The sequence below is a fragment of the Bufo gargarizans genome, chromosome 5, assembly GCF_014858855.1.
Source record: "Bufo gargarizans isolate SCDJY-AF-19 chromosome 5, ASM1485885v1, whole genome shotgun sequence".
NCBI lineage: Eukaryota > Metazoa > Chordata > Amphibia > Anura > Bufonidae > Bufo > Bufo gargarizans.
Window position 1 is genome coordinate 450,647,874 of NC_058084.1, and position 26,665 is coordinate 450,674,538.

At 43.6% G+C, this 26,665-nt stretch overlaps 1 protein-coding gene across 1 annotated transcript in view; it reads left to right on the top strand.

Moving 5' to 3' along the window:
• The window catches only part of CUBN (cubilin), a 231,021-nt gene that overhangs the window by 84,132 nt on the left and 120,224 nt on the right, over positions 1–26,665 (top strand). The window contains 3 exon segments of the mRNA XM_044294650.1: positions 5,236–5,417; positions 11,108–11,282; positions 13,732–13,916. Coding sequence (XP_044150585.1) covers positions 5,236–5,417; positions 11,108–11,282; positions 13,732–13,916 — 542 coding nt within the window.

Consider the following 26,665-nt stretch of genomic DNA (forward strand, 5'->3'; position numbering starts at 1 on the left):
TTGTCCTTACTCATGGCTTACATAAGTAGTTTTTTTTTTTATCCTTTTGTACAAGATGTTTTTAATGCATTTCAAATAAAGATTGATTTTTTTCAGGAGAGCTAGAGAAATTGCCATTTTCTACATTGAAATTTGATGTCAGTTCCGGTCACCAGGAATTCTCCGTGCACCCAGGTCTGCTGGATGCTACAAGTTTAAGAAAAGAGTGGTGAGCGCATTCTGGGTGTTTATTGATGACTACGGATAGGCATCAATGTTTTGGTCCTGGAAAACCCTTTTAATGGGGAATAGTCCTGAGCAGAAGAACTTCTAATTGCTAAATCCATTTTTACTTCACTCTTCCACATTTTATGGGTGGGGTTAGAATTGGTGTCTTCTGAAGGGTGTTGTTCTGATTCTATGAGTGAGTCACTACTATGCATTCACGTTGCTCACTATTAGGCTGTACGGATATTACACAGCGGTCAGTCAGTGGGGCATGGCTCATGTAAGGAGAAGTTCCGCTAGTTTAAAAGAGAAGTAACAGTTTCCATATGGCGAGCAAGCACATTCAGTTATATACAGCGGTCTCCAACCAGTGGCACTTCAGCTTTTGCAAAACCATAAGTCCCAGCATGTTGAAAGGTATAGTGGCCACAGGTTGGAGGCCACTGATATGCAGAAATAAGAGTAATTTCAGTAAGTACTAGGCAATAAAACCCAGAATGAAAGGTGAATACGTTACATGTTGTATAGTGTATAGGATAAAACATCACAAAAAATGATTATTGCAGTTGCCCAGGATTTGAAAGTATCTGTCTTATACAGAAACAGTTCACTTGAAGTGAAGACCTAAGATGCAATACTGGAAATTACCAAGAGTGGCGCTGTGGCAGACTAATTCAAAACCTATGGAACCACTGTAATGTTAAAGGGGTTGTCCCAATGAGAAGACCATTCTTAGAGGGAAACCGTGCAGGTGATTAGTTGAATGTTGCAGGTCTTCTCTAACCAAGGGGAGGCTGCATGTGGGGAAGCTTTCAGTATTGCTCTTCTAGTAGAATAATGGGGGCAGATATAAGAAAATCCAAACGTTTTCCACAGAGTTTCACCAAGGAAGCACTTCTCCTTCCTAGACAAGTGGCCCTGGCTCTTCTGGCCCTCCTTGGTTTCTCTTGCACAATATAACACTGTGGCCCATAAATTGGTTCTCAAGCTTTTGTTTGTTAATGTCTCTGTGCCAGGTGAGAAGGAGGCCATGTTCTGCTGAAGGTGAAGCAGGAGGGGCACAACCTCTGCTGGTGCTACCTTCTCCATAGTCACAGGGCTGCCTTACCCTACATACATCCACGCTTGTCCAGTCTGGACCACCACTTTGTAGAAGGCGTCATGGTGGGACAGTGGTGTGCATTGTTGGTTTATAGCTTATGTTTAATCTGTGGTCTCTGGTCCAACCAAAAACAGGACAGCCAGCTGTGGAATGATCTGCATATACAAGAAGAAGTATGGAGACAGCATGTCCTTTGGTTGGAATTTATTTTAGATGCAACGTTTTGGCTGAAGAGCCTTTGTCAAGCATGCTTGACAAAGGCTCTTTAGCTGAAACGTTGCATCTGGAATAAATTCCGACAAAAGGACGTGCTGTCTCCATACTTCTTCTTGTTGTACGTGGAATACCCGCAGTACGGGGAAGCTTGACACTTTCCCTGGAGATGTGCACCCACCACTCATTGAAATAGGTGTGCTGTCCGTCCCTCTTTTTTCAAGCCAGCTGTGGAAATCGCCAAAAACACACCACCAGAGGTGAAGTTATTAGGTGCATAGGTTACGGTTGCACGCAGGCGTTGATTTCTAAAGTGGACCAAAGTCTCCTCTTCCCTATAAGAAGGTACCACTATTACAAATGGCTCATGGTGGGTGGGTCCTGCTATAGGATTTCCTTTGGTGCTCATGCCCCTAAGGGCAACCTCAGTCAAACCCTTTGATTTTGGCAGGACCATGTAGTCATGGGAGTGTGCTGACCCTTCCCTGACAGCAGGTGTTAGGCGAAAGAGGGATCAAGCATGTTGGTCTTTAGCATGCTCATGTTCTTAGAGAAGATAAGCCACCACCAGAGATCATCAGCTTATTGCACTCTACCCATAAAGAACACAGACATTTTCGGCCAAGCCTGCCTGTGTACGGGGTATTTGTGAAGAAAAATTGTCTCGGCCAACAGCTATTGTAAATGGACACCAGACAAGTATAACCAAAAATAATAAAAAAACAAACAAAAAAACAAGTACATGAAATATGCAAATTACACCAAAAACAGCCCCTTTAGGCATGAACAGAATTAACCCTCTAATGGCTGTTACATTTTGGGTTAATTGAACCAACTACGGTATAAGAGAATATCCAAAAGTGTGCATATGATTACATCTATAAAGGATAATGCTACAATATGCATGATATCAGTATAACAGCAGCATGTGACTGATAATAATCCACAACATGCTGGCATCATACATATGATAGAGCGTATCACTTGATACCCACTAGATAAGCATGTGACAGTCAGGAGACGTGAGGCGACCGGGTAATGTTTAATGAAACTGCTGATTTCACTTTATTTAGCATTTTCTTTCATTATGATTTTAGTCTTCTAGATTTTTTCCAGAAAATCCTGCCAAACAAAAAAAGTATAAACACTAATACCAAACGGCAAGAAACTATGACGTAATAAAGCAGATGGGGGCTTGGAGCCAGATAGAAATTAGTGGAGTTTCTGCATCCAGATCCGTAGTAATCAGCTGAACAGGGATTTATTGATGAAAAGGGAAACAGTGTTAGGCCTCATGCACACAACCCTTTTTTTTAAGGTCCGCAAAAACGGGGTCCGTAGGTCCGTGATCCGTGACCGTTTTTTCATCCGTGGGTCTTCCTTGATTTTTGGATGATCCACGGACATGAAAAAAAAGTCGTTTTGGTGTCCGCCTGGCCGTGCGGAGCCAAACTGATCCGTCCTGAATTACAATGCAAGTCAATGGGGACGGATCCGTTTGACATTGACACAATATGGTGCAATTGCACCATATTCTCCAATCCGATGGTATATTTTAACTTGAAGCGTCCCTATCACCATGGGAACGCCTCTATGTTAGAATATACCATTGGATTTGAGTTAGATCGTTAAACTCAGATCCGACAGTATATTCTAACACAGAGGCGTTCCCATGGTGATGGGGACGCTTCAGGTTAGAATATACTAAGAACTGTGTACATGACTGCCCCCTGCTGCCTGGCAGGTGCTGCCAGGCAGCAGGGGGCAGACCCCCCCTTCCCTCCCCTGTAGTTAACACATTGGTGGCCAGTGCAGCCGGCCCCCCCTCCCTCCCCTGTGGTACTGTAGATTCATTGGTGGCCAGTGGGCCCCCCCTCCCTCCCCCTCCTAATTAAAATCTCCCCCCTATCATTGGTAGCCAGTGTGCGGCCTCTCCCCCCCCCGATCATTGGTGGCAGTGGAGAGTACCGATCGGAGTCCCAGTTTACCAGCGAGCCGCGATGTCTGTGACCGGCCGGGAGCTCCTCCTACTGGTAAGTGACAGATCATTAAGCAATGCACCACACAGACCTGTCACTTACCAGTAGAAGGAGCTCCCGGCCGGACACAGACATCGCAGCTCGCAGGTAAGTATAATGCTTCTACAAATTGCTAAGTAACCATGGCAACCGGGACTGCAGTAGCGTCCTGGTTGCCATGGTTACCGATCGGAGCCCCAACGATTAAACTGGGACTCCGATCGGTACTCTCCGCTGCCACCAATGATAGGGGGGGAGATTTTAATTAGGAAGGGGAGGGAGGGGGGCCCACTGGCCACCAATGAATCTACAGTACTACAGGGGAGGGAGGGAGGGGGGGCCGACCGCACTGGCCACCAATGTGTTAACTACAGGAGAGGGAGGGGGGGCCGGCCGCACTGGCCACCAATGTGTTAAATACAGGGGGGGGGAGGGGGGGCCGACCGCACTGGCCACCAATGTGTTAACTACAGGGGAGGGAGGGGGGCCGGCCGCACTGGCCACCAATGTGTTAAATACAGGGGGGGGGGGGGTCTGCCCCCTGCTGCCTGGCAGCACCTGCCAGGCAGCAGGGGGCAGTCATGTACACAGTTCTTTTAGTATATTCTAACCTGAAGCGTCCCCATCACTATGGGAACGCCTCTGTGTTAGAATATACTGTTATCTGAGTTTTCACAATCTGCGGATCCGTCTGTGTAAAAGTAGCCTACGGCCATGGACCACGGACGCGGATGCCAATCTTGTGTGCATCCGTGTTTTTTCAAGGACCCATTGACTTGAGTGGGTCCGTGAACCGTTGTCCATCAAATAATAGGACAGGTCATATTTTTTGGACGGACAGGAAACACGGATCACGGATGCGGCTGCAAAACGGTGCATTTTTCGATTTTTCCACTGACCCATTGAAAGTCAATGGGCCCGCGAAAAAAAACGGAAAACGGCACAATGGCCACGGATGCACACAACGGTCGGGTGCATGAGGCCTTAAAGGGGAACTCTTGTGACAAGTGGCATCTACTGTTGCAGTTAAATATGCATGGAGCTAAAAGGGTTTTCTCATGATAGCAATGCCTTACAAGAGGGTCCTGCTTTGGCTATTCAAATAAATGGGCAACCACTTAATACGTCGGATGGTCCGCGTATCTTATTCTGGATCCACATAGTGGTGAAATGTAGTTGGAAGCCATTATGCTGTGATGGATCCCTCCTACAAAGACTCTAAACAGTGACCCATTGACCTACAACGGGGACTGTCAAGGCTTCCAAGAAGAGTACTTTATTGAAAGTGACCTAACCCCCAACAAAGGCTCTCAAAGCATATTTGAGCAGAGCTTAAAGGGGTATTCCAGGGACTGTACTGGATATTCTGTAAAAAAATAACAGAGTTTATACCCACCTCACCGATCCCCCGCAGCTACCATTCCACTAGCGACAAGATCCCCACTGTGCCTCACTTCCTGCTCCTGTCTTGACCCAAGAGGAAGTGGCCGCCCAGCCAATCAGTGGCAACAATGATGACCCGCCTCAGTGAGTAAAAGTTCTGTTAATGTTTTCACAGGATGTGCAGCCCCTGGGACAGCTTATTTCTTGCAATGAAATACCCCTTTAATTTAACTGCCTCAAAGTGGTGTACACCGTTGTACTGAGAAATGCTGTAAATAATCCATTGACTGTATCGAGGTATAATTTCCACAGGATGTGGCGGAGAACTCTCTGGTCCTAATGGTACATTTAACAGTCCTGGTTACCCTATGAAGTATCCAAATAACCGAGAATGTATCTGGCATATCACCACATCCCCCAGAAGCAGCATCGAGATCAGTATTGTGGATTTTGATGTAGAATACCATACAACGTGTAACTTTGACGTGCTGGAGGTAAGTTGTTGCTGTTGGTATTGGATGTGATATTTCTGTATTAATACAATGAGGTGTCTGTAATGAGAATATGGTAAATCTTCTGAGAATAGGGGTCCCGGTGTACCCACATTTGAATGGATGGGTGGTCGAGCAAGTCCACAGCAGCTTCCTTCAACTCCATGGGGCTGCCAGAGATAGCTGAGCGCTGTGCCGACTATTTCCCATACAGTTAAATAGAGCGAATTGGTTATTGGCACCAAATTCTGACACCCATATCTTTATTCACTGTTTGTTGGCTGTTCTCCTCTCTGGCTAATATAGAAGAGTCCCAAAAGGGCATATGTAAAGAGGATCTTGCAGTGATATAAACACTTGACAGGAGTTGTCCAGTTTAAAAAAAACATTTCCATATAGCCTATGTAAAGTGAATTCAAAAGATGTCAGAATGAATAAGCTTACGCAGGCTAAGTGAATAAATATATTTACTAAGTGTGATTAAATCCTACCTAGGATGACGTTCCAAGTGGAGTCCCCCCTAATTGTCCATCCGGACCACAATTATTCCCATCAGCCCCTCCTCCAGTGTGCATCACGCATGTCTCTGAGATCACTCAAAAATTTGTTCTTATCAGCACAATGGGATATGGGTACTACATTACAAGGAATATCCTAGGATTATAAAAGAGACGAACTTAAAGGGGACAGAACCAATCAGTAGTTAAAAAATACCCTTACAATACACCCTATTAAGGTATTCTGAATCAATCGAGGGGGGAAGTCCTCTGTTTAGGAGCCTCATCTCTTCAGAAGAAAGGTTACAAAGGGCATCTGTCACTCTGGAGGACCAGTCCTGTCCTGCATGTACAACCTACTAATTTGAAAGGATGCTATGTAATGCCTAATTTCCCCTGTGGTGGCGCTGCAGGAAAACTAAACACTTACGCTCAATTACAGCTGATCATTGGGGGTCCCAGAAGGTGGGCACTTTGTGATCCACTTTTTAGCAAAAATTAGCCAACCCGTTTAACTCTGCAACAGTATAATACCTGAATTTAGAGCACTTTTGCCATTTAGGATTCCGGAGAGCTGGGTGACAACCCCTGTGGGAGCTGTAATTTTGACTACTAGTTGTCACCCACCCTTTGCAGAAACAGACATAGTGAACGGAACAGCGGTCAGCTACACAATTATATCAGTGTGGTACAGGTCCTCCTGATTTGTAAAGGGTCAAATCCTTCTCCTGTCCCTATTATCCTGTGGCAGCGGCTGTGCCCAGCTCATATAATACGGCAGCATGCTCGGCCCTTCCATTGCTCACAACTTTGGAATGCCGACTGAAATTCATCAGTAAATGGAGCTAACAAGGCAGAAGAAAATGCTAAAAAACAGTGCGCTCCAGCAGAAAGCACCAACACTAAGCAGTGCCGTACACAGCCATGCCCTACGTGAGTGTGTATATATACAGTATATATTGTGGTTCTTTATTTTTTATCATTATAGGGAATAGAAAATCAGTTTTTCAATACACTGTTAACAGTGGGTTTCACCCATTCAGGATCCTCATCTTTTAGCCAAAGTCCATTTAGATGGCATTCAATAAGAAGTGTGCAATACTTAATTTCCCCTGTGGTGGCGCTGTAGGGAATTCCAACACTTTTTTGCCATTTTTCCTCAGAGATTCAGCTGATCGCTGGGGGTCCTAGCACTGAGATGCGAGACTGTGATGTGAAAAACTGCCTTGTATACATTTCTGTCGAAAAATAATATTTGCCCCAGTTCAATCTGCATCAAAAGCTGATGATCTACCCTCAAGATAGGTCATCAGTATCTGATCAGTTGGGCCCCGGCACCCCAAACAAGGAGCTGTTTTAAAGCACCACTGCGTTCATCCCAGCACTGCAGCCTGCTCTCTGCATACCAACCACAGCGCCATACATTGTATAGTGGCGGTACTTTGTATTGCAGCTCAGACACATTCACTTTAACTGCGCCTAGGCCATGTGATCGATGAGTGTGACTTTATTTGCCAAGGAAGAGGCCACAGGACTCACTAGGGCACAGTGGCCAGCTTAGCGGCAGGGGAGTCAGACTCCAACTCATCTGATATTGATGACCTCTCTTGACGACAGGCCATCAATATCAATATCCCAGCCAATCCCTTTAATCATCATTTCCTGGAGCTTATATTCTTCAGCGCTGTACATTGATTGCCATCAGTCTAACCAAGGTATTGTATCTTGAGAAAATTCATGCACACATTCGGAGAATATGCAAACCTCATGCAGGTACTAGGACACATTTAGTGGTCCTATAGGGGGTGTAAGCTTTAAGGCTATATTACAGCATGAACGCTCATTAGCGATCATCTTGCAGTATAATACTGGCGCCCAATAGTGTGCAAACACGACCACCTCTGATGGATTGCAGGGTGGTCATGACCATGGAAACGTGCAGTATATATTGTGATGGAAAAATAAATCCAGCCAGCAAAGGAGGCAATATGGACAATCACAATACATTAGTAAGTGCCTTGTATTAACTTCCTCTACATGATAAATGGTATTTGCCGAAGTGAGACAACCCCTTTAAGTACTTTTGCAAGTGCACCTTTAAATTGACATTTTCTGGTGCTCATCAGATCACCACTTTGGTGGCAATTTGTATCCTTTGGACTTTCAAGTGAACTTATTATAGTCAACCAGAAAGTGTTTTATAACAATTTTTGTACCTCGCCACAGAATAGGTTGGTGCTATACAGGCAACTGGAAATACATTTGAAAAAAATGTGCTCAGGCTCTGAACATAGAAGTAAAGGAAACAGATCTGACTTAAAAAGTACAGTAACTGTGCCCTGTGTGCCTGTTGTATAACCCAAACCTTCTATATCAGGAATCAGCAACCTCCGGCACTCCAGGTGTTGTGAAACTACATCTCTCATCATGCACACTTGCTTGGCTGTTCTCTGAACTCCCACGGAAGTGAAAGGAGCATGCTGGGAGTTGTAGTTTCACAACAGCTGTAGTACCGGAGGTTGCTGATCCCTGTTCTACATGTATTTAAAGGGAACCTGACTTGATAAATACACCATGTTGTCTACAGGCAGCAGATAATTTGGTTTTGTGGATATTCAGCAGAACTTGCCATTTGTTCATTTAAATCCTTGCCCATCCTGGCGTTACGAGTCCAGCGAGCGGTCCTACTCAGTGACTGGCAGCCCTTTATGCACACTCACACAGGAAAGGCTGTCAGTCTCTGAGTAGGACCGCCCACTGGACTCCTAACACTCCTGAGAATGGGCAGGGATTTCAATCAATAAATTAAGTTATACTGTATCTTTTTAGACAGTACTATATATCCGTCTTCTCTGTCGCTAGAATGGCCTGCATACTGACAGGTTCCCTTTACATATGTATTCAATATTCTATATAAACTCATGGAGACAAGTACTAATATTTCCTGCCTGTTCCCCAGAGACCCTCAGAGACCTGCTCACAATATGTTTTCCCAGCATCGCTGTTTTGTAACTCAAACCCCATTTAGTATGTAATGAAATTCACAGTTTCCACCCAGTTTACCTAACTAGATTCATTATACTGTGCTGACTAGTTCATGAACAATTTTTATAGTGTCGAAGCTTAGTTTTCTGATACAAATTTGCTCCAAATCCCCTGCACAGATATAGAACTAAAGTTTAAAAAAAAAATTCTATTGGGGGGGGTCCAAAACTTAGCACCCCCACCGATCAGCTGCTTGCAGCAGCAGCCGCCAGCGCCGGAACCAACACAGTGGATGGAGCCAGAAGCAGAAAGCTCTGTCTGCTGTGTAGTGGCCATGCTGGGGTACTGCAGCTCGGTTCCCATTCACAGGTTTTTGGGGTAATAATACAGTGAGTGCAGAATTATTAGGCAAGTTGTATTTTTGAGGATTAATTTTATTATTGAACAACAACCATGTTCTCAATGAACCCAAAAAACTCATTAATATCAAAGCTGAATATTTTTGGAAGTTGTTTTTAGTTTGTTTTTAGTTTTAGCTATTTTAGGGGGATATCTGTGTGTACAGGTGACTATTACTGTGCATAATTATTAGGCAGCTTAACAAAAAACAAATATATACCCATTTCAATTATTTATTTTTACCAGTGAAACCAATATAACATCTCAACATTCACAAATATACATTTCTGACATTCAAAAACAAAACAAAAACAAATCAGTGACCAATATAGCCACCTTTCTTTGCAAGGACACTCAAAAGCCTGCCATCCATGGATTCTGTCAGTGTTTTGATCTGTTCACCATCAACATTGCGTGCAGCAGCAACCACATCCTCCCAGACACTGTTCAGAGAGGTGTACTGTTTTCCCTCCTTGTAAATCTCACATTTGATGATGGACCACAGGTTCTCAATGGGGTTCAGATCAGGTGAACAAGGAGGCCATGTCATTAGATTTTCTTCTTTTATACCCTTTCTTGCCAGCCACGCTGTGGAGTACTTGGACGCGTGTGATGGAGCATTGTCCTGCATGAAAATCATGTTTTTCTTGAAGGATGCAGACTTCTTCCTGTACCACTGCTTGAAGAAGGTGTCTTCCAGAAACTGGCAGTAGGACTGGGAGTTGAGCTTGACTCCATCCTCAACCCGAAAAGGCCCCACAAGCTCATCTTTGATGATACCAGCCTAAACCAGTACTCCACCTCCACCTTGCTGGCGTCTGAGTCGGACTGGAGCTCTCTGCCCTTTACCAATCAAGCCACGGGCCCATCCATCTGGCCCATCAAGACTCACTCTCATTTCATCAGTCCATAAAACCTTTGAAAAATCAGTCTTGAGATATTTCTTGGCCCAATCTTGATGTTTCAGCTTGTGTGTCTTGTTCAGTGGTGGTCGTCTTTCAGCCTTTCTTACCTTGGCCATGTCTCTGAGTATTGCACACCTTGTGCTTTTGGGCACTCCAGTGATGTTGCAGCTCTGAAATATGGCCAAACTGGTGGCAAGTGGCATCTTGGCAGCTGCACGCTTGACTTTTCTCAGTTCATGGGCAGTTATTTTGCGCCTTGGTTTTTCCACACGCTTCTTGCGACCCTGTTGACTATTTTGAATGAAACGCTTGATTGTTTGATGATCACGCTTCAGAAGCTTTGCAATTTTAAGAGTGCTGCATCCCTCTGCAAGATATCTCACTATTTTTGCCTTTTCTGAGCCTGTCAAGTCCTTCTTTTGACCCATTTTGCCAAAGGAAAGGAAGTTGCCTAATAATTATGCACACCTGATATAGGGTGTTGATGTCATTAGACCACACCGGTTCTCATTACAGAGATGCACATCACCTAATATGCTTGATTGGTAGTAGGCTTTCGAGCCTATACAGCTTGGAGTAAGACAACATGCATAAAGAGGATGATGTGGTCAAAATACTCATTTGCCTAATAATTCTGCACTCCCTGTATGAGCTGCACTTGAACTAAAGGAGTAACTGACCAAAGGACGTTCAGCTCAGCTCTGACACTGGTGATTGAGTAGCGTCAGAGGGCAGAAAATCACTCCTCCTGGAGGGAAGACTCCTGTTAGTCACCCACTTGGCAAAGCAGCAATGGAATCAGTTATTTGACGGTAGAACTAATTGTGGTCTTGATCTGAGGAACGGAAATGAGGCGGGGGGTGGCTATGTATGAAGACTAATGTGTAATAATAATTCACTCTTTCAGATATATGGTGGTCCTGAGCTGTCTTCTCCAAGGCTGGCTCAGCTCTGTACATCTAGAGCACCGGGGAATCCTCTGCAGGTCTCCAGCACCGGTAATGCTGTGACGGTTTGGTTCAAGACTGACGCCCTGGTGAATGGAAAAGGGTTTAATGCTACTTGGCGGGAAGTGCCCGGAGGTATATCAAGCTCTCCTGTGCACTCTCTTGAGCCCATGGACTGTACCTCAAATATATAATCTGCCTCCTATCCCTTATTAAAAGTACTTGCCCTGTCAGACGTCCCTTCTTACAGTGATATCCAGAGCCTCTCAGAGGGTACTTTCTTTTTCCTCAAAGAACTATCTAAGAGATACATAAGTTAAAAGTTATGTCCAATATATCAATAAAACCTTTTCTAAATACATATAAAATGTAAAAAAATGAAGCAACTTTGCAAAAAAGTCTTAAAAGTATTTATTTATTTTTTTCTGTATGCAACTCCGATGCAGGTCAATGTGTCCCCACGGTAACAGCTTACAAACCTTGTGTAGACCGATCCTGCAGTCAAACTCCCTTTCATCAGTCGCTACTTCTTGCCGAGGGTACGTTATCAAGAAGTCGGTCCACATGGAAGGGAGTATAGTTGTAGCTTCAGACTACGCAGGGTTTGTTTGCAGTCTGTAACCATGGAAGCACATAACTCTTCACAGGAGTAACGTTTTGTTTTTGATCAAGAAAAAGTTGCTTTTTGCTATTTTTGATGCTTTAAATGTCCCATCATTTGAAATGTTTTCAAAGGATGCTTTGAGAGGAGTAACTTAAAGCTCCTGGGCCCCATTGCAAAAACCTCCACCTGCCAGATGGTATTATTACTGTGTATACGTGGCGTTGGGGCTTGAGAGCCATATGATGCAGCTGCTACTTTTGAAACCTCTATAGAAAATACAATCCAGGTTACTCAGAATCAGCTAAAAATTGATGTGTAAACCCAGTGGCGTAGCGTGGGTTGCCAGCACCCGGGGCGAGCCATGTATTGCGCCCCCCCCCCCCTCCCAACCTGTGGACACGCCCCTTTTACAGCTAATGTAGCAGTCCTATGTAACACCACAGATAACATGGTGACAACGCTCTAAGTACAGATGATGTAGTAGATGGGTATAAGGCCCCAGAATTCAGAACACGCACAGTGTGACCTGAAGTCTGGGGCCAGGATGCAGCAGGGATGCGCCAAATTCTCAATCCACCCCCCAACCCCAACCCTACCGTATAACAAATATGTGTTTGGACATTACATACATCACTACAAAATATACAGTATAATACAGCACCACATACCTCATCCATCCAGTGACGTCTCCTGTGATGTAGACTTTCCTCAGCATCTTCATTCAGAGATAAGACCGCCATGACACCTTCTTTCAGCCACGTCACATCTCTGCAGAGTTTTATTAATATTAGTTATTATTATTATATATAATGCCCCACTCTGTATAATGACCCCTCTGTAATATTAGGATATATAATGGGCCATTATATATCCTAATAATACAGAGGGGGCCATTATATATAATAATTATCCAGAGGGTCCATTATATATCCTAATATTACAGAGGGGTCATTATATATAATAATTATACAGAGGGGCATTATATATATAATATTAATACAGAGGGGGCCATTATATATCCTAATATTACAGAGGGGTCACTATATATAATATACAGAGAGGCCATTATATATTATAGTTATACAGAAGGGGCCATAATATATAATAATTATACAAAGGAGCCATTATATATTATACAGAGGGGCCATTATATATTATAATAATACAGAGGGGCCATTATATATCCTAATATTACAGAGGGGCCATTATATATTATAGTTATACAGAGAGGCTATTAATAATGGGCCCTCTGTATAATTATTATATATTATGGCCCCCTTGTATAATTCTAATATATAATGGCCCCTCTGTATTATTATAATATATAATGGCCCCTCTGTATTATTATTATAATGGCCCCTCTGTATAATATATAATGGCTCCTTTGTATAATTATTATTTATTATGGCCCCCTCTGTATAACTATAATATATAATGGCCTTCTGTATAATGTATCATGGCCCCTCTGTATAATATAAAACGGTACCCATTCTTTAAATATACTGGCCACCTCCATAGTGCCCCCAGTATGGCCCCCAGTACTTACATAAAAAAAAAAAAAAAAAAGTACTCACCTCTCTTCATCACCTCTTGCAGTCTTTGCTTGGGCGTCCCGGCGCAGGCAGTCAGGAACACATCACCGTGGCCTCCTGCGCCGCGTCATCGCGTCATCTCGCGAGACCCGGCGCAGGAGGTCACGGTCATATAATCACGATCTCCTGGACTCCTGCGCCGCTCTACTGCGTTTTAAAGCTTGATGCCAGGCGGAACGGAGGGGATGGGAGCCATAGGCTTCCATCACCCTCATTTTACTGCCTTCTGCCTGGCGCCCCCTACAATTTGGCGCCCGGGGCAACGGCCCCCCTGGCCCCCCCCACGCTACGCCCCTGTGTAAACCACCCTTAGCCATTTTTTTGCTGCATTATTGTCACCAGTTTGAAACGTTTGTAAAATGGACACAATTAACTTTTTTTTTTTCAGGTTGTGGAGGAATTTTTCAAGCACCAAATGGAGAAATCCATTCTCCGAATTACCCAAGACCCTATGATGACAACACAGAGTGCTCATGGCTGATTCGAGTTGACCCTGGACACCGAGTCTTCCTCAACTTTACAGACTTTGACATCGAGTACCACTCTGAAATCTGCAACACTGACAGTGTCAAAGTAAGTGAACCCTATAGATGCGCAAATACATGGATAGTCATACATCCACAATCCAGTCTATTACTAGATCATCTCCTCCTTCGTGACTCTCTGTATTTGGTTTGTGTCATCCACCTGTGAGTTTGTTTTAGTGTTTTTTTTATGGCTGTATTAATATGTACTTACAGACGTGGACAAAATTGTTGGTACCCTTTGGTCAATGAAAGAAAAAGTCACAATGGTCACAGAAATAACTTTAATCTGACAAAAGTAATAATAAATTAAAATTCTATAAATGTTAACCAATGAAAGTCAGACATTGTTTTTCAACCATGCTTCAACAGAATTATGTAAAAAAATAAACTCATGAAACAGGCATGGACAAAAATGATGGTACCCCTAACTTAATATTTTGTTGCGCAACCTTTTGAGGCAATCACTGCAATCAAACGCTTCCTGTAACTGTCAATGAGACATCTGCACCTCTCAGCAGGTATTTTGGCCCACTCCTCATGAGCAAACTGCTCCAGTTGTGTCCGGTTTGAAGGGTGCCTTTTCCAGACTGCATGTTTCAGCTCCTTCCAAAGATGCTCAATAGGATTGAGGTCAGGGCTCATAGAAGGCCACTTTAGAATAGTCCAATTTTTTCCTCTTAGCCATTCTTGGGTGTTTTTAGCGGTGTGTTTTGGGTCATTGTCCTGTTGCAAGACCCATGACCTGCGACTGAGACCAAGCTTTCTGACACTGGCTAGTACATTTCTCTCTAGAATTCCTTGATAGTCTTGAGATTTCATTGTACCCTGCACAGATTCAAGACACCCTGTGCCAGACGCAGCAAAGCAGCCCCAGAACATAACAGAGCCTCCTCCATGTTTCACAGTAGGGACAGTGTTCTTTTCTTGATATGCTTCATTTTTTCGTCTGTGAACATACAGCTGATGTGCCTTGGCAAAAACTTCGATTTTTGTCTCATCTGTCCACAGGACATTCTCCCAGAAGCTTTGTGGCTTGTCAACATGTAGTTTGGCATATTCCAGTCTTGCTTTTTTATGATTCGTTTTCAACAATGGTGTCCTCCTTGGTCGTCTCCCATGTAGTCCACTTTGGCTCAAACAACGACGGATGGTGCGATCTGACACTGATGTTCCTTGAGCATGAAGTTCACCTTGAATCTCTTTAGAAGTCTTTCTAGGCTCTTTTGTTACCATTCGGATTATCCGTCTCTTAGATTTGTCATCAATTTTCCTCCTGCGGCCACGTCCAGGGAGGTTGGCTACAGTCCCATGGATCTTAAACTTATGAATAATATGTGCAACTGTACTCACAGGAACATCTAGTTGCTTGGAGATGGTCTTATAGCCTTTACCTTTAACATGCTTGTCTATAATTTTCTTTCTGATCTCTTGAGACAGCTCTTTCCTTTGCTTCCTCTGGTCCATGTCGAGTGTGGTACACACCATATCACCAAACAACACAGTGATTACCTGGAGCCATATATATAGGCCCAATGGCTGATTACAAGGTTGTAGACACCTGTGATGCTAATTAGTGGACACACCTTGAATTAACATGTCCCTTTGGTCACATTATGTTCTGTGTTTTCTAGGGGTACCATCATTTTTGTCCATGCCTGTTTCATGAGTTTATTTTTTTACATAATTCTGTTGAAGCATGGTTGAAAAACAATGTCTGACTTTCATTGGTTAACATTTATAGAATTTTAATTTATTATTACTTTTGTCAGATTAAAGTTATTTCTGTGACCATTGTGACTTTTTCTTTCATTGACCAAAGGGTACCAACAATTTTGTCCACGTCTGTATATGGTTTTTGTGACCCTCTGATTATTGTACAATTCAGCCATACTATAGGTCCTGGGGGCATCTAGGTGCCACAATCCACTGTTAGGACATGGGACAGGCAACTTCTACAGGGGAAGGCCAGTTCTGCAGTCCTGCGCACAACCGGCATTGGTCCAGGAGAGCATTGCATAAAATGCCACCATTGGGTTCAATAGTGATCTAAGTTTGGTTCATTAGAACTTCACAGGTTCCAGATGTTGCTACCTTAATAAAGACCCTAATATAGAACAGTATTTTGCCTTTCTGTAATGGGCCTTAACCAGTGAATGACATGATCTACTAGTGTTCATAACTGCTCAGTAAAGGAGGATATTATATTCTAGAAGCTCTTTACCAGAACCTCAAAGCATCTGGTGACCATGTGAAGGTCTTGGGGACATTCACCCCTCTGGTATGTACAGACTCAAGAGAATGACATCTCTCCCTGACAATAGTCTACAGAAAATGACACCCGGTGACCTTCTCTGTCATGTCCAAAATCTCCAAACAGTGCTCAGTTTGTTTTCTGTGTGTGTGTGTGTAAACTAGGGGTCAAACATAATGAAAACCTGCCAAACTGAAATAGTTCAACCGCACCAATTAATCTGTATTCATCACGATATCTTTGATGTAAACATGAGCTGTTCTGAACAATGGCTCCCTTGAAAATGAGAAATTATTTAGAAACTGGTAGATGTACAATACAAAAAGATAATCTAGTCTTGTGCCAGTATTACATAAGACGAGCTATGAAATCATGAGGTGGTCATGGTTGTGACTAAAATGGGGATTCTTACCCTAAACTTCCATAGGACTGCATACATATACTGTAGATAATTGATGATTGTGCATGTCAGAGCTGAGAGTAAAGAGTAGGATGCCTATGTGCATATGCAGCAAGCCCCGGAGGAACCGGTGTAGAGGATAGTAGTGGTAGTGGCCCTGATGGTTGTTGTGTCACGGTGTACTCCCTCAGGCCGTTGCACCCTGGTGATCAGTGTAGTAGAAAATGAAGTCTGAAGAATGAGGCCAGAAATGAATATATAACAGTCTCTTTTACTAAGTGCAAAATATACTTACGGTAAATATAATGGCAGCAGATTCAAAGTGCAGTTTATTTCACTATTCAAGGAGGTATGGAGGCAGGTTAGATGACTGCAGATGACCGGTTGTAGATATAAGTGTCCACTGTCAGGTTAAGACTTGAACTTTGACTAGCCTAGCGGTGGTTTGCAAGATGGGTGTCTGAGCAGTAGTCCCTCATTTTGCAGCAGTGTCTGTAATGCAGTTCTCAGCCTTTCACTGCTGTCTTGTCTCTCAAGTGTTTGTCCAGTTGGTCTCTGTGGAGAATGTTTATCAGGAGCAGGAGCTCTGTAGGTGCATCCTCTCCCTTCTAAGGTTACACAGCAACTCCCCCTCCTGGCAGGAAATGGGACAAACCCACTCCTACCAAGAGGGCAGGGACAGGGTGGTCAGCCCTCTTCTTGCCAACCATCTGCGCTCCATACCTTTTATGCTGGTACTTATGGCCAAATACAATATGAAATACATACTGTAACATTAAAACAATTTGCAGATACCCCCAGGTCTGGGGTACTGCACATACATCTCCAATATAGAGTGAAGGGGATCACAAACTAGCCAATCAGGCCTGCTTACCTGTTTTTGGTATCAGGTAAAGCCTCCTCCCACCTGTTTGTAGCCAGACTGCACCTCCAAATGAAAGAGACATGGCAGTCAAGCTAATTTTAATAGTGCTAACTGTCATAAAATACGGCATCACTGGTCTCAATAGCCCCAGAGCAATGGAACCTATGGGTCCAAGACAAGAGCTAGGACCTCTCTATCAGATCAGGATACCTCAGTTCTGATTGTAAAGATCCCCCTCCCCCCCATTTTGGTGGGGGTTGTGCAGGATTAGAAAAACACAACTGGTGGTAGAGATGACAGTACATCTACTTAGTGACCATTGTGACTCCCAAAGTTACCCTTTTGTTTACCACGATTTCTCTAGCTCATAGACATTAACCATAAGGGCTCATCTATACTAACATTTAGTGGCACCATAAAATCTGAGTCATACAGAGCCATAATGTGGCACCCATGGCACTATATGTGTGCCACTAATGCCATGCAGCAAGTTAAAGAGCATCCATTGGCAGGATCAAGTTTATTAAACCAGGTATAACTGCCTAGTAGGGTTGACATGCTGACTAAAATGATACCTGTGTTGTGAAAATCAGTTGCGACATTTTGGAGAAAAGCTGAGGTGCACTGAGGGGTTAGGCCACGCCCCTTGGTGCACTGAAGCCATAATTTGCATAAGGAATAAAAGGCTTTAGTACTCATCTGTGTTCACCCACCCCATAGGTTCCATTGCTTCATTCACACTGCACTGTTGTGGGCTCAGGACCTCAGTTCTAGTGATCATGGAGGCCCCATCGATCAGACATTTATCATCCTTCCTGTGAATAGGTGATAAATATTTTTCGTTGGATAAAAACATTGGCCTTGATTTATCATGGCTTCTACGGATGAGCAAATCGAGCTGCGGATCCAAGATCCGAAGTTGATTCGCTCAGATCCGTCTTCGTACAGAATTTAAATGTATGAGCACGGGCGAGCTAAATTCGTTCCACGAGACTTCGGTGAATAACGGGAGTTGATTTTTTATATTTTTTATATTGCCAATTCTTTATTAAAGAAAAAAGTAAACATACAGGTAAGAACAATAAAGTTCACAGGCACTGCACAATAAACTAAAGGCTAAATTGACGACAGTGGTAAGTTATTTACTCATAGAAGATTGGTTTACTATTAAGTTCCCCGAGAAGGATAGTTTCCAAAAGGCTAAACAAAAGTCACCAAAAATTTCTGAAAGGAGGTCCATGCTTGCCAGCGGCTCCTATACTTAGTTATGGTATGACTCTCCCATGCTGCAATCTCCTCAAATCTGTATATTTGATCAACCTTTCCCATCCATTGAGATATAGATGGGAGATCAGTAGACATGCAGAAACGCGGAATCAAAAGACAGTCTGCACTAAGGAGGGACTTGAAAAGTGGTGAGGGATCCTTAATAGAATCGGTGGGTGAGATTCCCAACAAGGCCAAACGAGGCGAAATCAAGACTTAGGGTCCATTCACACGTCCGTTTTTTCTTTCCTGATCTGTTCCGTTTTTTCAGGAACAGATCAGGACCAGATCTGGACCCATTCATTTTCAATGGGTCCTGGAAAAAAATCGGACAGCACAATGTGTGCTGTCCGTTTCCGTTGTTCCGTTCCGCATGTCCGTTTAAATATAAAACATGTCCTATTCTTGTCCTGAAAAATCGGATCCTGGTACAATACAAAGTCAATGGATCCGCAAAAAACGGATGACATTCGGATGTCATTCCGTATGTCATCCGTTTTTTGCGGATTCCGTTCCTGGAAACACATAACACATTTTTTTTTATATTTTTTTTTTATATTTTTTTTCAAAGAAATCCAAACAACTTTATTTGATTATTGAAATGTATACATGTTCCCGTTTTTTGCGGATCCGCAAAAAACGGATGACATACGGATGACATACGGAAACATTTTCAGGAACAACGGATCCGCAAAAAACGGACCGTTTTTCAGGATGAAAAAAAACAGGACGTGTGAATGGACCCTTATAGGTTGCAAATCTCATTCCAATTGCTAAAGATCTCAGACCACTAAGTCCGGATCAGGGGACAGGTGTACCAAATATGGAAAAGGGATCCTCTCTTTTTTAGACATCTCCAGCAGGTATCCGACCCACTGCATTACACTACGTGCAGAATTATTAGGCAAATGAGTATTTTGACCACATCATCCTCTTTATGCATGTTGTCTTACTCCAAGCTGTATAGGCTCGAAAGCCTTCTACCAATTAGGCATATTAGGTGATGTGCATCTCTGTAATGAGAAGGGGTGTGGTCTAATGACATCAACACCCTATATCAGGTGTGCATAATTATTAGGCAACTTCCTTTCCTTTGGCAAAATGGGTCAAAAGAAGGACTTGACAGGCTCAGAAAAGTCAAAAATAGTGAGATATCTTGCAGAGGGATGCAGCACTCTTAAACTTGCAAAGCTTCTGAAGCGTGATCATCAAACAATCAAGCGTTTCATTCAAAATAGTCAACAGGGTCGCAAGAAGCGTGTGGAAAAACCAAGGCGCAAAATAACTGCCCATGAACTGAGAAAAGTCAAGCGTGCAGCTGCCAAGATGTCACTTGCCACCAGTTTGGCCATATTTCAGAGCTGCAACATCACTGGAGTGCCCAAAAGCACAAGGTGTGCAATACTCAGAGACATGGCCAAGGTAAGAAAGGCTGAAAGACGACCACCACTGAACAAGACACACAAGCTGAAACGTCAAGACTGGGCCAAGAAATATCTCAAGACTGATTTTTCTAAGGTTTTATGGACTGATGAAATGAGAGTGAGTCTTGATGGGCCAGATGGCTGGATTGGTAAAGGGCAGAGAGCTCCAGTCCGACTCAGACGCCAGCAAGGTGGAGTACTGGTTTGGGCTGGTATCATCAAAGATGAGCTTGTGGGGCCTTTTTGGGTTGAGGATGGAGTCAAGCTCAACTCCCAGTCCTACTGCCAGTTTCTGGAAGACACCTTCTTCAAGCAGTGGTACAGGAAGAAGTCTGCAAGGTAAGAAAAACATGATTTTCATGCAGGACAATGCTCCATCACACGAGTCCAAGTACTCCACAACGTGGCTGGCAAGAAAGGGTATAAAAGAAGAAAATCTAATGACATGGCCTCCTTGTTCACCTGATCTGAACCCCATTGAGAACCTGTGGTCCATCATCAAATGTGAGATTTACAAGGAGGGAAAACAGTCCACCTCTCTGAACAGTGTCTGGGAGGCTGTGGTTGCTGCTGCACGCAATGTTGATGGTGAACAGATCAAAACACTGACAGAATCCATGGATGGCAGGCTTTTGAGTGTCCTTGCAAAGAAAGGTGGCTATATTGGTCACTGATTTGTTTTTGTTTTGTTTCTGAATGTCAGAAATGTATATTTGTGAATGTTGAGATGTTATATTGAATTCACTGGTAAAAATAAATAATTGAAATGGGTATATATTTGTTTTTTGTTAAGTTGCCTAATAATTATGCACAGTAATAGTCACCTGCACACACAGATATCCCCCTAAAATAGCTAAAACTAAAAACAAACTAAAAACTACTTCCAAAAATATTCAGCTTTGATATTAATGAGTTTTTTGGGTTCATTGAGAACAAGGTTGTTGTTCAATAATAAAATTAATCCTCAAAAATACAACTTGCCTAATAATTCTGCACTCCCTGTATATAAGGTGATCTCAGGAGTTTTAGACCACCTAGTGAGGATTTTATAACCATTCTCCTGTGTTCGAAACAATCTTGAAATCTTGTGAGGCGTCAAGAAAAGCCTTGATATTTCTGACGGGTAAAGGAGATTCCCAGGTCTTTCTCTCAGAGACCTATGAACGCTGGTTTTGGCATGAGCACGGGGGTACATAGCCTCTTAAAAATCTGAGAGATCAGTTTAGTGTGACGATTTTAGGCACATGTTTAGAGATAAAGGAGCGCAGGAACGATATTAAAGGTGGGAAAAACCGACTCTCAGGGAAAAGCTGTGACATATCTTTTACCCCCCAAACCTCACCATTCTCATTGAATAGAGCTAGGACTGACTGTGTGGAGTTACGTATGGAATGAGGTAGACTTTCAAGCAAGGTTAAAGGTGCATGAGATAGGATGTCTTGCACTCGAATCAGAGGCGAAGGTAGGGGGATGGCACAGTGGGATGACTGAAACCATCTCCATGCTAAAAGTGTGGTTTTAACCATTGGGTTGAGGGACCTGTCCAAACACGGAAAGCCACTCGTCCCCACCAAGAGACCAGTAAAGGGGGATCCGAAGTGTGCCTGCTCCATAGGTACCCTAAGACCTGCCCAGAGGTCGAGCGAACCAGTTCACTGCCCTCAAAAAAAAAAATATTTTCCATATAACCGGATCAGGTAGGCCGATCCCACCATAGGGCTTGGGGTAACTGAAAGTGGAGTATGCTAGATGAACCCTCCTTCCCGCCCATATAAAGGTCCGGATTCGCTGTTTCACTGAAGCATAATACGATCTCGGCACAGGGATGGGTAAGACCTTCTGCAGGTACGTCAGTTTAGACAATATGAGTGATGTAACAATATTTTTCCTTCCAAACCAGGATAGCATAGGAGTTTTTAGTGTGGAGAGCTGGTCCGTTATCGATTGTAACAGAGAGGTATAGTTTAGTTGGAAAAGTGACGAAGGGTTGGGCCCTATTTTGACTCCCAGATAGGTAATATATGGGGTGTCCCAGTTGAACGGGGAGTTAGCTATCAGATCGTGTTTGACTGAGCCAGGGAGGTCTATGCTAAGTATGTTGTATTTATTCATATTGATTTTAAAATTGGAGAAAAGGCTAAAGTGTTCCAAAATATGATATACACAAGGCAGGGCGTTTGTTGGATTAGTGGTCATGATGAGTAGATCATCTGCAAAAGCTGCGACTTTATGTTCCTGATGTCCCACTAGGACGCCCTTGATCTCACTTTCTCTCCTGACCGCCTGCAACAAGAATTCCATAACTACCACGAATTTTAAAGGGAATAAAGGACATCCCTGTCTGGTGCCATTCTGAATTATAAAGGAGGATGAGAGAGTGTTGTTTATGATGATTGAGGCTGAAGCATGTGAATAAAGGGAGAAGACTACTTTAATAAATGAATTGGGGAGCACAAATGTTAACATCACCATCCGCATATAATCCCAGCCTAACTCTGTCGAAAGCCTTCTCGGCATCAGTGCCGAGAAGGACCAGAGGACGTTTAAGCCTCTTAGAGTGGTAGGTAGCATTAAGGACTCTGGTAGTATTGTCCCTACTCTCCCTGCCCTCAATAAAGCCTACTTGGTCTTTGTGAATCAAGCATGGGAGAAGCTGGGACAGACGGGTGGCCAACATTTTAGCCAGTTGTTTCAAATCTAAGTTCAACAAGGATATCGGACGGTAGTTTGCACAATAAGACCTATCCCCCCCCCTCAGGGATTAGAGAAATATAAGCCCCAGTCATATCTACCGACAAATGGACACCAGACAGGGAGCTATTGCATATTGAGAGTAGGTGGGGCGCTAGGATTTTATAGAATGTGCGGTAGTATAAAGCAGGGAAAAATCACCTGGTCCATTAGGACCAGCTACTAGTTCATCTATAGTGAATGGGTTCTGCAGCATCTGTGCTTTAGAGTCAGACAGGGTAGGCAACGAAAGAGAGCGGAGGCAAGATGTCACAGTCCCCAGTTGGGGAGGGGGGGGGGGCATGGCCAGCCAGTTCAGCCTCACGCAGATTGTATAGAGAATAGTAAAAGTTCTGAAACTGCGTTGCAATAGCCGAGGTGGTAAAAACCTCTCCCCCACCAGAGACCTTAAAGAGAACCTGTCACCTAAAAAACGCATATAAAACCGCCAGCAGTACCTTATAGTAGCCCCCAGTCTGTTAATAAGACTAGATCGCACCTTACCAAGGAGCGCACCGCACATGCGCGAGATTTATGCGATCCTGGCCGCGCTGCAGGCTGTCAATCCAACAAGAGAGGGGATGGTTAGGGTGCGGGCTTACTTTGACTTGAAGCAAGGAAGCCGCTGCCCCCTTGACTTCAAGCTGACCGGCAAGATAGCGCTGATGGCGCTTAAAACATTGTTTTTTGAACCTACGGAGCATCAGACTAACCGATCAAGCATATGATTATTAACAGACTGAGGGCTACTATAAGGTACTGCTGGCGGTTTTATATGCGTTTTTTAGGTGACAGGTTCCCTTTAATCTTATGGATAAAAATGTGGGATTTCCTCTGCTTGATGCGCTGCATCATAAATTTAGAAGTTTTATCTCCATGAGCATAATATTTAAATTGGGAGTGGAGATAAAGCCTAGCTAAAGCAGTATTCAATAGGTTCTTCAATGTTGCTCGTAAATCAGTGAGTTCAGCGAGATGAGTATCTAGCAGGGATTGCTTATGGAGTTTTTCCAGGCGTTGGATCTGAGAAAGAAGCGTGTCTATGCGGGCTCTTCTATCTTTCTTAAGCCGAGCACCCATACAGATAAACTGACCTCTCATGTATGCCTTATGGGTATCCCACAAAGTGTGGGGTGTGGTCTCTGGGAGGGAGTTGAGAGAGAAAAATTCTTCAAGTAGTTTTTGAGAGCGCATTAAAGGCTCTCCAGGGGAGATAAGTTGCTAATTTAATCGCCACCTAAATGAACCAGGTTCGAGGGAGGGCGCTAAGAAGGTGAGGAACACAGGAGAATGGTCAGATAAGTGCATAGAGCCAATATGAGCACGAGTACAGAGCTGTAGGTGCTCTTTAGATATAAACAGGTAGTCAAGCCTCTGATAAGAGCCATGGACCATCGAAAAGAAGGTGTAGTCATGATTGGAGGGATTAAGAAGTCTCCAAGCGTCATAGAGGGACCAATGTTGTAATTTTTTCTTAAGATATCTAAGTGCTATAGCGGAAATCACAGATTTCTTAGATGTGGAGTCTAAAGTAGGTTCCAGTGTCACATTGAGATCTCCCCCAAGCACAACCACACCCTCCTTATATACGTTTCCAACAAGGAGAGTATATTATCAATCCAGGAGTTAACATTAGGAGAGTAAACATTGACAAAAGTATATAGTTGGTTAGAAATAGTCCCTTTGAGCAAGATATATCTACCCTCCCTGTCTTGAATGTGGGAGGTATTTGTAAATGGAAGGCCTTTTCGAATTCCAATGCTCACACCTTTGGAGGCCGAAGACCCAGATCCGCAGTGATACCATGGCGAGAATATGGAATGAGAATGATTCGAGTATCTATCAAACTTAAAATGTGTCTCCTGAAGCATCAGGACCGAGCATGTTTCACTCTTCAAGTAGGAAAATATCTGGCTACGTTTGGAAGGGGAGTGAAAACCTTTAACATTAAATGACGCCACACAGATGTCAGCCATCATTTATAAGGTAAAGCAAGGGGGTGGTGTATCTCTAATAAGTAACATATCACTATAAGTAAGCGGTATATGGGGATACTTAGCCTCCCGAGGTGGAGCATTGGAATTCCCTAGTGAGCCCATCTTCTCATAATCAAAAATCAAAGGAAATAAGCCGTACCTGTCATAAACAAAAAAAATGAACACAAAAAATAAACCAAGTAAAATAACATGTGTAGAAACAGATTATTATCAAGTTAGCACTTAGGCTCAAATAGCATGTTAGGGGTAAGGTAAATACCGTAAAGTAGCACCCTCAATTAAGCAATGAGTAATGGACCACACTACAACTCTAATAGCCCATACTCCTCCATCTTCAAGGACAATATTGAGAGATCTCAGTGACCTCCATGTAGATCATGTTAAAGGTGGACCAAACAAAAAGACAGAATAAATAAAAAGTAAATTTGGAGGAGAAGGAACCAATGAACCCTGCTATAGAAAACGGCTAGAATGGGCGTAAGGTAAAGTAAACTGAAACAAAGAAAGGTGGGCACTTATGTAAGGTGGCTGCTGCTGTCACATAGGCAGACCTCCTGTTGACCCGGAGATTAGATATTAATTTTCATTCTCACTTATCAGCAAGTGGTAGTCTCCTCGGAGTTGAAGTCAAAGTTCCTCTCTTAGACCTCTGAGGTTTTGGAGTGTGAGGCATTTCCCAAGGGGTAACTGTAGGCAGGTCAAGAAGTGTGGCTAGATAATGAACAACTTCCCAATTTTTACACCTTATCTAAGTCATTGTAGGATGAGATAGATATGCAGCGTCCATCATGGAGGAAGGATAATCCAAAGGTAACGGTGCACCTTTATCAAATCTTGTGGGAACGAAGCCAGTCAGTAAGTGGTTTCAATGCTCTACGGTTTTTCAAAGTGGACTGGGCTAGGTCCTGGAAAATAGTGATGGTATGGTCTTCCCACATCAAAGATGGAGTATTCCTGGCATAGGTAAGGATTGCCTCTTTAACAGGAAAGTGCAAGAACATCTCAGGGGGGCTCAACAGGCTGTTTCGGACAAAGTGCTCTGTGTGCCCTTTCTATAATGACCTCATGTGCAGAGTCCGGCCCCAGTAAGGTTAAACAAATTTGCACCACCATTTCAGGTATGTCGCTAGGAGCAACAGACTCTGGAATGCCTCTGAAGTGCAAGTTATTGTTCCTACCCCGATTTTCTCGATCTTCCAGCGCTGTATACAGAGAGTTTATGTGGGACTGGCACATGGCGATGCAGGAGGACATTGCACCTTGGTGCAGTATGACTGCCGACTGCACCTCTTCCAAGGTCTTAACCCTCCTTCCAATGTGGCGCACATCCTCTTAAATAGCTGTGAGGTCCGAGCTGAGGGGCCTCAGTGCATCTGCTAAGGCCTCCCTTAGGAAAGTCCGCAAGATCGGGAGACTATTGGGCCTCAGGGATTCCTCCCTACCTCGTTTCAGCAGTGTGTGGTTTATGTCCCGAGGCTCGCGGTGTTCCAGGCACCATCTTGAATTCCCGGGCTGCGTATGCAGAGGCCGCCTTCTTAATAAACTTCTCCATCTCCCTGGTCTGGATGGGAATTCTAGTGGGACCAGGAGGATCAGCAGGCTTGGGGCCACTAAGCTTGACCATAGTGAGTCCAAAAGGCTAAATAGATCAGGCTGTGAGGGTATAGCCAACAGCAGAGCAGCGTTTCACACAACTATCTTCCTCTAGCGCAGGCTCCACCCCCCCACGGGAGTTGATTTTTCAACATTTTGAAACTTGGTTCCGAAGTCGGCTTCGGTACCAAGGTACCAGCAAGTACCAAAGACGACTTTGGATTCCTGTTTTAAAATGTTTTTTAATTTTAAACATCGAATGTCGAAGT